Source organism: Caloenas nicobarica, chromosome 22 (genome assembly GCF_036013445.1).
Source record: "Caloenas nicobarica isolate bCalNic1 chromosome 22, bCalNic1.hap1, whole genome shotgun sequence".
Lineage (NCBI taxonomy): Eukaryota > Metazoa > Chordata > Aves > Columbiformes > Columbidae > Caloenas > Caloenas nicobarica.
Window position 1 is genome coordinate 1,206,885 of NC_088266.1, and position 14,034 is coordinate 1,220,918.

The following is a 14,034-nucleotide window of genomic DNA, read 5'->3' on the forward strand; positions in this document are numbered from 1 at the left end:
AGGGGGTTTGTAACCGATGTAAACCCCCCTCCTTTGCCAGTCGTGCTCAGGTCCCCTTGCCTGCCCCACTCAGGCTGTAGAACTGGAGCTTTCCTAAATTTTTAGCCTCGTTTTCAGCCCCTCTCCTGCTTCTGCTCTTGTACAATTTTGTCGGCATCATGAGCTCTGTCCTCTAAGGCCCAACTGGGAAACAAGCACTAGCGACTTTCCCAGCAGAGATAAACACACCAAAAGTGATAAACCCACCACAAGTCCTCCTAATTTACTTCGAGCAAAGTATACTGAGGTCCTTTGGGCACGTAAAAAGTCATGGAGACTTCTGTGACTCTGAGGTGTCACTCTGAGGTGTTCTGACTTCTCATCATGCCATATTCTCGTATAAGAAAGAGACTGTTAATATTAAAAGGGACCCACGTTAAACAGATTCAGAATTAACCAGTTGATTGACCTCGGAAAAGCTGCTAACAGGGAACCACGATGTTGCTCTGCAGCGATGTCTTGGCTCAAATCTACAAGCACCATGTCACAGTGTGACACAGAGAGATGAGGGTCACGGTCACGAGCCTCATGGTGACAAATAACTCTGCAATAAAGACCCAAATCCAAAAACTTCCACTCTGCCCTCTATAGAAGGAGGCTTTGGCTACAAACTTTGAATTACTGGTTAGTAATTAGATTCACCGAAAGGAAAAATAAATTCCGAGGTTAAAGACTGTTCCACGAAAGCAGATGGATTTAAAACCATCTCCTGAAGAACGTTTGAACCGGTTGGACTAGAGAAATGTGTCAAGCAAAGCCAAGCAATGCACTCGGCGGGCAACTGGGGACATTTGATGGAGTCAAAGGGAGTTGCCTCCTCCAGGGAGTCCCACGGCAGCAGCTGGACGTACCTGGCTGCCCAACACCTTCTTCTCGGCCTTCAGATCTTCTCGTAACAGTTCAAGCTCAGATGCAAGTTGCTTTCTCCGTTCTCTCCGTTCCCCCAGCTGACTTCCCAACTTTTCTATAGTTTCTTGACAACTTTCCAGCATCTGGAACAAGCAAAAGTAAGAATCACTTCTACAGCATCATTTATTCTAGCAAAAGATAAACAAATTGCAGAAAGTGTGTCTTCTAGAACACAAGGATAGGAAAAAAGGTTCTCAGCAGTTGCCAGCAGGATTTCTGCACATTACACCCAGGGCTGGCTGGACATCTCTGAAAGGCTGGAGCCTCCACCTGCCCCAAGACACCTTGGGAAGCTCCTCTCCCACATGTCATAAGCTCTGTCTGGCTCATACACCTGGCAGATCCAATTGTCTGGCTGGCTGGTAACAAATCCACAGCAAATTCAGCCCAAAACCAGCTGTGAAACAACAGCCTGGAGCACAAGTGTGATGGGAGCGGCTGAGGGAGCTGGGGATGTAGCAAGTGACACGACAAGAGGAAACGGCCTCAAGTTGCGCCAGGGGAGCTTGAGGTTGGATCTGGGGAACAATTTCTTCCCCAAAGGGCTGTGGGGCATTGGAACAGGCTGCCCAGGGCAGTGCTGGAGTCACCATCCCTGGAGGGGTTGGACAGACGGACATGAGGATCTCAGGACATGGGGCAGTGCCAGGGCTGGGGAACAGTTGGACTCAATGATCTTTTCCAGCCAAAATTAATTCTGTGATTCTGTAAACCCTTCGCCCTCACCAGGGAGTCAACAAGCTCCGCAGTGCTGAAGGCAAAATGATCTCATAAGAGAGATGAGTTACCAGGGAGGTAATATTGGCACGTTCGCTGCTTTCCTCCAAAGCACCCATCTGTCCTGCGTGAGCTGATGGGCTGCAAATTCTCAGAGGATGGTGACAAAGAGCATCCATCCACAGGAGATGTTCATTTAATATGTTTCTAAATGAAACAATTTAGCTCCCAAGGAAAACACTATTTATTTCCCAAGGAAAACCTCTTACCTCCTGCATCTCTTGTGCTCCAGCCGGTGCCTGCTCTTCCCCACTCATCTCACTTTTGTTCTTCGGCACTTCCAGCAACTCTGTTTCCAAACTTGTGATCTTAACAAAGACAAACCACACATTAAAATCAAAACAGTACTCATGACTAGTACTAAATGCAGAATTACAACTAAATTGCTCCCTGTGCAGCTATTAGAGAATAGGCCCCACGTTTGGAAACGAGGAGCAGGAGAGGACGTGGTCGGCCACCAGCTCACATCTTTCATCCCGCTGCTTCAAAAGGGGAACGTGTCGTCCAAGGCCACGTCAGAAAAATGAAAGGACCCTGCTCCAAAAAAAGGAGAGAAATGACCAGGACGTGTGGTTAAAATTCAAGGCCTCTGCAGGTTGTGGGCAGATGTTGGACCCAGTCCCACCAGGACTCGTCCTGGTCCCTCCACCACCCAAAGGAGGTTGTCACTCCCTCCTGCAAGGCTCTGAGGACCCTCGGCTTGAGCCAGAGAAACGCCGACCTCTGGACTTCTCCTGGCAGAAGAGAGTTTGTCTGGACAAGTGCTCACTCTGCATTTGCACCATCCCCTTGTCAGGCATCTCGTGGGAACGATTATTAGTCCCGCGGTTTTAAAGGGCTGAAAGGAGCCCGTTGCAGCCCAGCTTGTCCTCCCCGTCACAGTTCCTTTTGCAAAACCCGAGTCTTGGTACTGGCAGCCCCGCTCTGCTCCGCTGCCAGTGCAGTGTTCTGCAGCCTTTCCTTTCAGCTCCTGATGCTCGGAATAAAGTTTGTGCTGGTTTTCTTGTTTCTAAACCACCGAGTTGGCCTCCCCAGTGCCCAAGCTGGGACACTAGAAGGAGATGAAGTGGCCAAGAGGCCGATGGAACCTGGGGTGTGTGAGGAGCAGTGTGAGCAGCAGGTCAGGGAGGTTGTTCCTCCCCTCTGCTCTGCCCTGGGGAGGCCCCATCTGCAGAACTGGGGCCAGTTCTGGGCTCCCCAGTTTAAGAAGGACAAGGAATTACTGGAGAGAGTCCAGCGAGAGCTACAAAGCTGCGGAGGGGTCTGGAGCATCTTTGTGCTGAGGAGAGACTGAGAGAGCTGGGGCTGTTGAGCTGGAGCAGAGAAGCTGAGAGGGATCTGATCAATGGGATCAATATCTCAGGGGGGGTGTCAGAGGATGGAGCAGACTCTGTTCAGTGGTGCCCAACGCCAGGGTGAGGGGCAACGGGCACAGACTGAAACACAGGAGGGTCCATGTGAACATGAGGAGAAACTTCTTTGCTGGGAGGTGCCAGAGCCTGGACCAGGATGCCCAGAGCGGGTGTGGAGTCTCCTTCTCTGAGACATTCAAACCCGCCTGGACCGACCTGTGTGATCTGCTCTGGTGACCCTGCGTGAGCAGCGCTGGGCTGGGGGATCTGCAGAGTCCTGCAACCCAACCAGCCTGGGGTTCTGTGCAGTTCAGCTGCAGATGAAATCCAGCTTCAGCCACACGCAGCACACACGGTACCACACGAGCAGCATCCATTGCTCCACTCATACAGACAAGCGTCTGGTGAAGCACAGAAGGTGTCTGACACCTTTCCCACCCTCCTTCGCACTTATTCAACGATCACTTCCCTTTCCTTTCCAAGGGGCAGCCCAAGCCGTGCCAAGTCTGCCAACCCCAGGCCATTTAAAGTGGCTACAAAGCCGCATGTTGAAGATCGGGAGCTTTGGTTTCTCTGACAGGCGTCAGGCACAACACGGCTCTTGAGGCTCCCAGCAGGGAACAATCTCTAACACCAAGAAAAGCTGCTGGGATGCTGTTTTAAGACAGATTGTGTTACCCAGCCTCAGTGCTAAACACAAATCGGTGGTGTGAAACACCCAGGCCTCTTAGAGAAGAGCCAGAGGGCAATAAACCTCCCTCCTCTTGCATGACTAGATGGTAATTTGGGGTTCAACAGGACATTAGAGCTGTGGAAGGGATCTCAGAAGCACAATAAATCTCCTCTTCTCACCCCCAGCCAACCTTTGGTCATTAAGTTGAGACCCAGCTATGCGCTTCCATCATTTTGCTTATTTTCCCTCCAAGCCACTAACTTCTAAGCATTTAAATTGCGCTTGTATGTCCCGTGCCAACGGCAGAACAATACTCACATTGTCTCCTGGCGTCCCGGTTCTGAGTCAGTGGCCTCATCAGCCAAGGTTTTTGTACGTGTGCCAAAGCAGAACAGAATTCCAAGTCCCTCTCCCACGGGGCAGCCTGGCAAACACCCAGCAGCGCCGCTTCCTCCGGGCTCCAGCACACCCACCTCCGCGCGCTCCTTCCCTCCTCACCTCCACGGCACCCAAAACCCCCCGGAGATGCGGGGTGCAGCTCTGCACCCCTCCCTCTGAGCCGATGCTGATACAACCAAGGGTTAACCCACTTCCTCCTCCATCCCGCGATCTGCCTGTCTCTCCCGCCTGCCTCTTTTCTGCCTCTTTTTCAGTGGCAGCGGCTGCCAAGCTCATGCCAGCCGAAAAGCCTCGCGTCTCCCCGGCTACTCGCTGCTCCCCGCCTCGTTCCCAGGGATCTGTTTAACACCGCGCTGAGCGAAGAAGGGATTTCTCCAAACTGGAAACGCGTCCTGTTTGATTTGTGTTGTGTTGTGTTTATTCTGCTTCGGTGAGAAAGTGGGAAACGTTTTAGTGTGTGCTGAACAAACCCTGACCCAAACAAAAGCACGGTTGTGGTGGACGGAGCCTTTGCCATTCCCATCGCAGAGCCCGCCCTTGGCTCCTCAGCTACACACTCAGAAACACGATGTCTGCTGGCATTCCTCATTAAGATATTTGAATGTGTCTCCAGGCTGTTTCGCTGTATTTAGAGACTTTTCCCTCACAGCCGGAGGCTACTGACAAGTAATTCATCTTTTCTTCCTGGCTACTTCAGCGTCCACCTGGGAGACGCCTTCACGCTCGTGTTATCTCCTCCACCGTGTCTGAACACAACAGCGAGTGCATGGACGTGTCTGAGCACCGCTCACCGCTGATGGAAACCTCCATGTGCCCTTGCTTCTCACCGCAGAAACTCATGGTCCTCACGGACCGGTCCTGCTGCCCGGCAACCTGGGACCGCGATCGCCGCAGAGAACATCTCGTAACCACAGACGGGAGAGGGCAAGGCAGCCCAAGGAAGGAAGAGATTCGGCCAGGCAGCAGGGCTTGAATCATAGAATCATTTCGGTTGGAAGAGACCCCCAGGATCATCAAGTCCAACTATAACTTAACCTGACTCTAGCACTGTCCCTGAGAACCTCATCTCCACATCTGTCCAACCCCTCCAGGGATGGTGACTCCACCATTGCCCTGGGCAGCCTGTTCCAATGCCCAAAAGCCCTTTCCAGGAACAATTTTTTCCTAATATCCAATCTAAATCCCCCTTGGCGCAACGTGAGGCCATTTTCTCTCGTCCTGTCATTTGTTACTTGGGAGAAGAGATCAACATCCTCAGCTGACCTTCCTAGGGAAAAGCCCACCTACCCATCTAGCAAGATCAACTCCTGGCTCCTCTGCTCTCTCTGGTTATCAATTCTCCAGCTGCCCCACCTGTGAGGGATCACGTACCTGGGAGCGACCCTGCAAATGGTATTTTTTCCTGGGGGCAAACAGCCACCAACAGGTCAGTAAGCACAGATGCTCCTGACGGAGCCACCTCCGAGGGACAGAGTCCACCCAGTAAATCGAGGCTAAAGAGGCTGAAAAGGTTCAGCAACAACTTAATCTTTGCTCAAAACGTGGACAGAGATGGCTCTGCAGATGTTGCAAGGAGAGCTCTAATATTGTCATGTTCTGGTAAACCAGATAACCAACATGGTGCTTCAGCTCTGCCATTTCCCAGAGGTTGCCTGTCACATGCAAATGCGTGGAAATAACAAAGACTTTCTACCAACCCCCTAAAGTCAAAGGATGACCTGAGCGGATTTGTCCTATTAACAGGAAAACATCCAGGTTGCTCTGGGATGAGGGTGCCCAAAATCAAGTAGGACACGGGTTAGGAAGAGACTGGCGAGGTCACATCTTGATCTGGATTGTGAGGAGCTTCTCCAGACAGATCAGTTTATCACGGCTCTTCAAACAGATGTGTCCAGCTGTGCCCACCCCACTCAGCAGCAGATGCTGCACCAAGACAGAGCACATGATGAGACTCCCCGTCCCCTCAAATTCCGTATTTTCAGCAGGGATGTCCCCAGAACCTGGTCCCCCACACCCAGAAGTGCCTCCGTGTTCGACACACGGGCTGACAGGTCCCCAAGATGTTGGGGAAAAGCCACAAGTGCAATCTTTTGTCACCAGCACGCTTAACTGGCGACCTTTCCTGGGACCATGGAGCATCAGTGTCCCACACTGACCATGTCCACATTGGACGGGTCTGGAGAGGAGTTATGGATTCGAGTCAAAGCCTGGACTTCTGTCACGGGTGCCAGGCTAAGGGACAACTCGTGGGCTTCAGGAAAACCTCTTGCCCCTCTGCTGAGCCACAGGAGGACTTGGGGCTTCCTGGAACTTGCTCTTCAGTAGGAACCGCAGGCAGAGGAAACAACCATAGAACCATAGAATCATTTTGGTTGGAAAGGCCCCTCAAGATCATCCAGTCCAACCGTTCCCCAGCCCTGGCACTGCCCCATGTCCTGAGAACCTCATCTCCATCTGTCCAACCCCTCCAGGGATGGTGACTCCAGCACTGCCCTGGGCGGCCTGTTCCAGTGCCCCATAGCCCTTTGTGGAAGAAATTGTTCCTCATGTCCAATCAAAACCTCCCCCAGCACACAGAATCACAGAAACATTTTGGTTGGAAAAGACCTTTAAGATCATCGAGTCCAACCATTAACCTGACGCAACGTGGAAAGGCAGTTCCTGCAGCAGACCAACGCCGAAGCCCGTCAGGAGCACTGATGCCATCTGGACAACATCTCAGGGGAAATAAGAGCTCCTAAGCTACAAAAGCTCCAGAGAAAAAAGATGCAATTTGAAATGGAACCAAAAAAAGGCTTTGCTTCAGCTCAGCCAAGCAGCTGAGGGTGCAGAGCCCACACGTATGGAAACGCTGCCTGGTCTCGCTCCTGCGGGTGCAGGAGGCAAGTTTGCCGGTCAGCTCTGCTGTCCCAAGCACCACAGAGGGAGGACAGGAGCTGGAAACCACAATGCTGCTGTGACACTGCGTGGATCTGCACCTCCGAGCAAGCGTCATTTACTCACTGATGGAATTTTTTCCTTCTTTTCCCCTCTTTTCTGCAACTGGCAGATTTTCCTAGTAGTATTTCTTGTCAAAGCAGCGTGGAGGTTTAGGTCAAACATCATTTTATCCTACTAATCATTATGCAGAGGGAAAAGCAGCTAGAATTAAACAAAACCAAACCATATTCCCTCCATTCCTTACTTACCTTCCAGTGAAGTGCCTCCACCTCACTCTCCAGCTGTTTCTTCTCCTGCTTGGTTCCGATTTGCATCTCTCCCAGAATCGACTCCGGCTCTTCACTGCGCCCAACCAAACCCTCGTGCTCCTGCTCCAGTTTCTGCAGCTTGTGAAGGAGCTGGGAGTTCCTGCCCTCAATGTTTTCAATCACCTCTCGGCACCTACGCACCAAAACCCAACGTGTGTGAGAGCACAGACACACATCCAAACCTCTCGCCTCTGGTGAGGAAAAGCCAACGTGTTTTTCACTACAGAATATTTCTGTCCTGCTGATTTTGAGTCTCGCAAGCAGATGACCTGTGCCTGCTCATATTTACATGACGATTCATGGGAATTATTAGTGACAGGCTCTGCACAAGGAATGACGAGGGTCCAAGGAGAGAACTGGTCAGGGCATGAGGATGTTAAGGGCAGAGACAATGGGAAATTCATCTGCATGAGGCAGGGGAACATGTTTGGGCATTTGAAGAGAAAAGGGGTCAGAAGGAGGGAACAGGCCTTTCCTCCTTGGACCTGCCAAAGAGGCTCAGCAGCTTCCTGAGCAGGGCCAAGGAGAAGGAAGCTTGGACTTCCCTTAAAAATGACAGTTTACACATTTATAAATCTGAAAGTCAAGTGGTTTGGTACAGCAACCAAATCCAGAGAAATATTCCTAGCAACAAAACTGTTCTTAAAACAACACTTTTGTCTGCAGAGAACCACAAAACCCCAAGCCTGTTCTTGTAGAAAAGCAACAAACTGGCGAAAGTTCCAGAAAACAGCTCGAATTCTTGATACCAAAGGCTAAAGATCCACTCAGGACTCCATCAGCTCCAAACTGTCTGGCTGAGGAGCAGAGGAACAAAGTTGGTACCCAAGAATATTCTAAAGAACCCAGTCCTTGCACTCTGCAAGACAGAATACCAGCAACCAGAGCGCCAGACATCCGCCGTGGAAATACAACAGGTGAAGAAGGATTTCTCCGTTTCTCACCTTTTATGAAGTGTTTCACTGCTCTGGTATCTGTCTTCTTGATCTGAGCCAGCTTTGCCTGAAACGTGGTCTCCTTCAACCCTCCCCTCATCCTTCGCGCCCTGGGACTGAAGAAGGAATGAAAAGTGAGTTCATAATTAAGAGTGAAATCTTTGCACAATGTGATTCCAAAGCCACCCGAGTCTCTCAAAAATGAATGGGAGAGCTAGAAAACATGAGCTACATCTGCAGTAAATAATCCACCAGTCACAGGAGTAGAATCCCCCAAGACCCATAATAAAACAAAGGTGCTAGTGGGTATTAGCTTACGCCAACAGACGTGCTCTACACACAGGGTATTCATCATGCCCAGCATAAATAACACATCCCACTCGCAGAGGATGCACTCACATGTACATACAAGAACACAAGTGTTTCTGCACTACAAGCCGTGCATCTTCGTTTATGGCATGGGGCTGAAATGCAGAGTGGGGCCTGTTTGCTCAATTTGCAAACAAAAAGCCTTGTGAATACCTGCAGCGAGCACGCGGAGACTTCGTCAGCCTCGGCTGGCGCAGACAATGGCAGCCCTTGCTTCTCACCCTTCTGATACTCGCAGATCTCCTCTTTTAGCTGTTCAACCTGCAAAGGGAAAACATCCACTTTTAATTTTGGTGAACATTCGTTTTGCTGCCTTAGAGAATTAAGATTCCCCTCAAACTTAGAATCACAGAATCATTTTGGTTGGAAAAGACCTTTAAGATGATCGAGTCCAACTGTTCCCCAGCCCTGGCACTGCCCCATGTTCTGAGAACCTCATGTCCGTCTGTCCAACCCCTCCAGGGATGGTGACTCCAGCACTGCCCTGGGCAGCCTGTTCCAATGCCCCACAGCCCTTTGGGGAAGAAATTGTTCCCCAGATCCAACCTCAACCTCCCCTGGCGCAACTTGAGGCCGTTTCCTCTGCTCCTGGCACTTGTTCCTGGGGAGCAGAGCCCGACCCCCCCTGGCTCCAAGCTCCTTTCAGGCAGTTCAGAGATCAGAAGGTCTCCCCTCAGCTCCTGTTCTCCTCGGTGCCACGTCCGACCACAAGATCCAGCCGCAGACGGCACTCACCAGATCCAGGAAGGCTTTTCTCTCCAAGTCCAGCGTTTGGACCCGAGCTCGCAGCGCCAGGATCTCCTTGTCCAGTTTGCTGTTGTGCTCCATGGCCTCCAGCAGCTCAGCCCTGTCTGCACAGAGGAGAACAAACCGGTCACCAACCCCGGTCCCGACCGTGACCTCCATCAACCACAGAAAACGTTTCACCTCAGATATACAGCTATGGGTTTCACAAACAACTAGGGTAAGCTTCGAAAAACCCAAACAACCGTACTTCCTATTTTCATCATAAAAATCATTATTTTCTACAAGCAGAAACACAATCACAATTAACATATCAGCGCTGTGCTAGCGTTAATATTTATGAAATGGCCAGTAGAGTAAAAATTACAGTTGTGGTAAACAACCCTTCAAGCCAGAATCAATAAACACATGCAACCATAGCATCGCTTAATGCAGGCTATCTAGTATTTCAGGAGCAAGAAATAGGAAAAAATGTTTGTATTAGGAGCACACGGACAGAAACGGGTCCCAGTATGCCCTGGTATCCTAATAAAAACTAGGGAGAAAACAGTTTTCCCTACGGAAAAGGAGAACAAAGATTTTTGCCTTTTCAGCTTAGCACTGGGCACAGGAAATTTCAGCTTAAATGTGACTTTTATTCAGGCAAAAATAAAAACATACCTTCTTTCTTGGTCCCAATCTGGAATAAAAAAGAACCCCACCACAACAAAAAACAGCCACCACAACCCCAAGCCCCTGTTTCAAACATGGATTTTGATACTGGATTTTCAGTCTTGTAATTTAAAATAAAAGGCAAAGAACACCTTCTACTAAAGTGGGGGGTTTTTTGCTGAAAAGCCTGTTTATCACTACAAAAAACCTCGATAAAATTCTGGATCTTCCCTGCTTGTGAATAGCGTCACTTACCGCTCTCTGTCCGTTCACTCAGTCCCTGTTCCCCGCTCTCAGGCGCTCGCAAGGCTGGACACGAGGCAAATTCTGCAAGAATAAGAAAGAGATAGTTTTGCTGTGACAGCCCGTCAGCACGCAACTCAACATTTTTAATGCACTTTGTTAAATACAGAGTTGAAGGCAAACTAAAGAAAAAAAAATGAAGGCAGCAGACAGCTCAGCACACAATTTAGAATCTCTAATCACTGAAAACCCGATAACGGGATACAAACCAGCCACGAGCAATCTTTTCCTTTCTCTTCAATGCAAGTTAGCGCTGAACCAAAATACACCGTTTAAGTGGAGTTTTATTAAAGATCAGAGATTTCATTTTAGGTTTTTGTTGGAAAATTGATTTATTTCTGGAGCGGTTGGCTCTGAAGCTCATCAGGAGGAGCAGACATGCAGAGACACATCATCAGGGAATCCACTAACACTAGTTTTGCACACTAATACACGCAGTGTAATAAACCACACACACATAATGAGTATTAAACCCTTACTCACAGTTTGGAAAGCCTTACATTCATACTTAAGAAGGTTCTAAAAGACAGATTTCCCCAGGCAGGCTACGATCCACTGAGAGGAGTCACACGGTGCAGCCCGTCCGTGATCTGCAGAAGCGGCGCGGCCGGGATTCTGCAGCCCTAGGGACGCGCGTGTATCGATCGACACACAAAGCAGCTGCCCGCAGAGCGCTGGTTCCCCTGCCTCGGGTTAACAGGCTGCAAACAGCGGGTTTGGAGGCTGGTGAGAGGGTTTAGCTAGGCCTGAGTGGCGGGGCTGAGCTGCGAGGGCAGTGTCGGGACCTGCGGTTCACACAGAAACCCGGTCCCGTGAAGCGAGTCGGTCTCTACAGAGGCACACGGGGCAGGAATGCGTCATCCCGTCACATTTTGATTTCTCCGCTGAAATTCTACATTACAGATTTGGGGGCAATGTCAGTAATCAAGGAGGCTGAGGGGAGACCTTCTCACTCTCGGCAACTGCCCGAAAGGAGGTTGGAGCATGGAGGGTGTTGGTCTCTTCTCTCAAGTAGCAAGTGATAGGACCAGAGGAAACGGCCTCAAGTTGCGCCAGGGGAGGTTGAGGTTGGATTTAGGAACAATTTCTTCCCCAAAGGGCTGTGGGGCATTGGAACAGGCTGCCCAGGGCAGTGCTGGAGTCACCATCCCTGGAGGGGTTTAAAAGGCGTTTAGACGAGGTTCTCAGGGACATGGGTTAGTGCTGGAGGTAGGTTAGGTTATGGTTGGACTCGATGATCCTGAGGGTCTCTTCCATCCGAAATGATTCTATGATTCTAATCCAGAGAAAATGTGAGCGGGAACCAGGGTTTTGCTGGGGACATCTCCTGTAGGAGGTGGCGGTGAAGGACCCAGCTTCAGGGACCACGCCGACAGGAGCTTCATCAAGTAGCTTGATTTCCCTCCAGAAAACTTGTGTAATTTTACAGTTGGTATTTTTTAAAACTGTGATGCTTAAGGGCTGTTCAACAACAGGGATTTCAATAAGGAGGTTAAGCAAATATTAGCAGTGATAAGAATCTAACCAGTCACTTCAAGAGGGCTGATAAGCTCTGGTTAAGAGCACTTGCGAACGGCTCCTAATGAGGCAGCAGCCCAAGCTGGGCACCACTGAACAGAGTCTGCTCCATCCTCTGACACCCCCCCTGAGATATTGATCCCATTGATCAGATCCCTCTCAGCTTCTCTTCTCCAGCTCAACAGCCCCAGCTCTCTCAGTCTCTCCTCAGCACAAAGACGCTCCAGACCCCTCAGCATCTTTGTAGCTCTCGCTGGACTCTCTCCAGTAATTCCTTGTCCTTCTTAAACTGGGGAGCCTGGAATTGAAAGTCATAGAATCACAAAATCATAGAATAGTTGGGTTGGAAGGGGCCCTCAAAGGTCATCTAGTCCAACCCTTTGCAATGTGTCATCAGTCAAGACTCAGAATTAGCTGATTAGTGCCTGTTACCAACTGCATTCAGACCTCCTGGGTACCAGGCGAACACCTGGCACTGATTTTTCCCCATTACAAGCAGAGAGGACACAGGACGGGCTGCGTCCAGCTCCCCTGGGCGAGGTGTCCAAGGCTTGGCCTAACCAGTAATTCGGAGTGGCCCAAGAGCAGAGCTCACCTCTCTCGCTCTGCTCCTTTCTTTGCGCATCCAGCTCATCCAACAACCTCCGGATCTCTTCCTGGGCCACCAGCAGCCTCCGTGCGGCCTCATCCAGATCTCGTTCGCATCTTGCACGTGGTGCTTGTTCCCTCTCCAGCTCTTCCCTGTAGGACTGAAGCACAAGAAACGAGATAACCCTCCCGCTGAGGTGACCAGCTGGGTCCCCGCTCCGCGCTACTCCTGACCCACCAGAACAAGGTGGCAACACCAACAGAAGGTGGGTGAGCTCGGGGAAGCCGCTGCAGAGGCAGAAAACAGACATGCAGTGGATAACCCTCCTCACCACGGCCATGTGCCAAAAAGCCGGTGCTGAACAGCGTACCGGGGCCGTTTCCCTACATAAGGCTCTGGTTCCCCCTCCCTGAGACAATGCCATTGATTAAGGTACATTTTCAAACATAATATCTGACTGTTTCCCAGGTTGAGGTCCCCACCATATCCTGTATTCGTTCCAAGGACAAGGCGATTCTGCGCGTTCGTGGCCCCGCGGCTGTTGGGAGAGATGAGCAAGCTCCTCGTTTGATACCTGTATTTCTAATTATTAGACTGTATTTTAAGGAATTATAGAACTCATAGTTTGGGAGAATATTAAGGTAGCAACCTTTAAAGACCAACCAACCCTGTAACCATAGGATCTTTGTATAAGCAGACCTTGTAACCATAGAATCTTTTTACTTATTAATCATACTCTATTCTTACAATTGACATAGATTTACAACATATTCTTTTAAAACAGGTAACTGAGAAACATGCAAATGGTAACTGAGAAGTAACTGAGAAACATGCGAATGTTGCTTAGCATTGCTTAAAAGATGGCTTGTGTTAGAATAGGTGTGGAGTATGTTAATGGTTGTCAAGAATCGTAATGAATATGTAATTTTTCTGTCAATATAAGACACGTATGACCAACTGGTTGGCAGCGGAGCTATGGAGGGACACCCCCGGTCCAGCCCCGGTGCTGAATGGGAAATGCTACTTTTAAAACCTTAAAACGTGGTTTTAAGAGTGTGTTACTTCGCTGATTTTACAGTATCAGTCCAGACTCTTTTCCCACTGACCTGCAGTTCTGCAGAAAAGTCATTTTAGGTGATATAAAAAGAGACGTTTCTCTCTCTGACAGATCATTAAAGGCAGGTGGGTGCTTACGGGCCAGCCCTGACCCAAAGCTGCTGAGATGTTCACCCCGCTCTCACACGTAGCACCAGGCTGATGTGGTTACACAGCCTGAAGTTCAGAGCTCACTCCCATCCCGTCAGCTCAAAACAATAAAAAACCTGACGGTGTGCTCAAGAACTGACCCGCAGGTTGAAATCTCAGTTGTGTGCCATCTCACCAGCATGAAAACGTAAAATGTGTTACCTTGCTCGTTGTCTCTCCAGTAAGCTGCGGGGATCCCGGCTGTTGTGGGAGTCCGTCTTCTAACGTCTGATGAATGGGATCAAACTCATCCTTGCACAGAAAGAGATTTTAATAAATTAAC

The 14,034-nt window shown here is 49.9% G+C and overlaps 1 protein-coding gene across 5 annotated transcripts in view; it reads right to left on the reverse strand.

The window, feature by feature from the left end:
• CCDC30 (coiled-coil domain containing 30) overlaps positions 1 to 14,034 on the reverse strand; it is a 39,135-nt gene that overhangs the window by 13,208 nt on the left and 11,893 nt on the right. For all 5 annotated transcript variants that reach the window (XM_065649939.1, XM_065649941.1, XM_065649938.1 and 2 more), the window contains 9 exons: positions 13,914 to 14,003; positions 12,513 to 12,666; positions 10,352 to 10,423; positions 9,437 to 9,552; positions 8,855 to 8,962; positions 8,342 to 8,448; positions 7,338 to 7,530; positions 1,935 to 2,033; positions 891 to 1,031 (listed from right to left, as the gene is read on the reverse strand). In XM_065649939.1, coding sequence (XP_065506011.1) covers positions 891 to 1,031; positions 1,935 to 2,033; positions 7,338 to 7,530; positions 8,342 to 8,448; positions 8,855 to 8,962; positions 9,437 to 9,552; positions 10,352 to 10,423; positions 12,513 to 12,666; positions 13,914 to 14,003 — 1,080 coding nt within the window. The remainder of the gene's footprint in view (positions 1 to 890; positions 1,032 to 1,934; positions 2,034 to 7,337; positions 7,531 to 8,341; positions 8,449 to 8,854; positions 8,963 to 9,436; positions 9,553 to 10,351; positions 10,424 to 12,512; positions 12,667 to 13,913; positions 14,004 to 14,034) is intronic.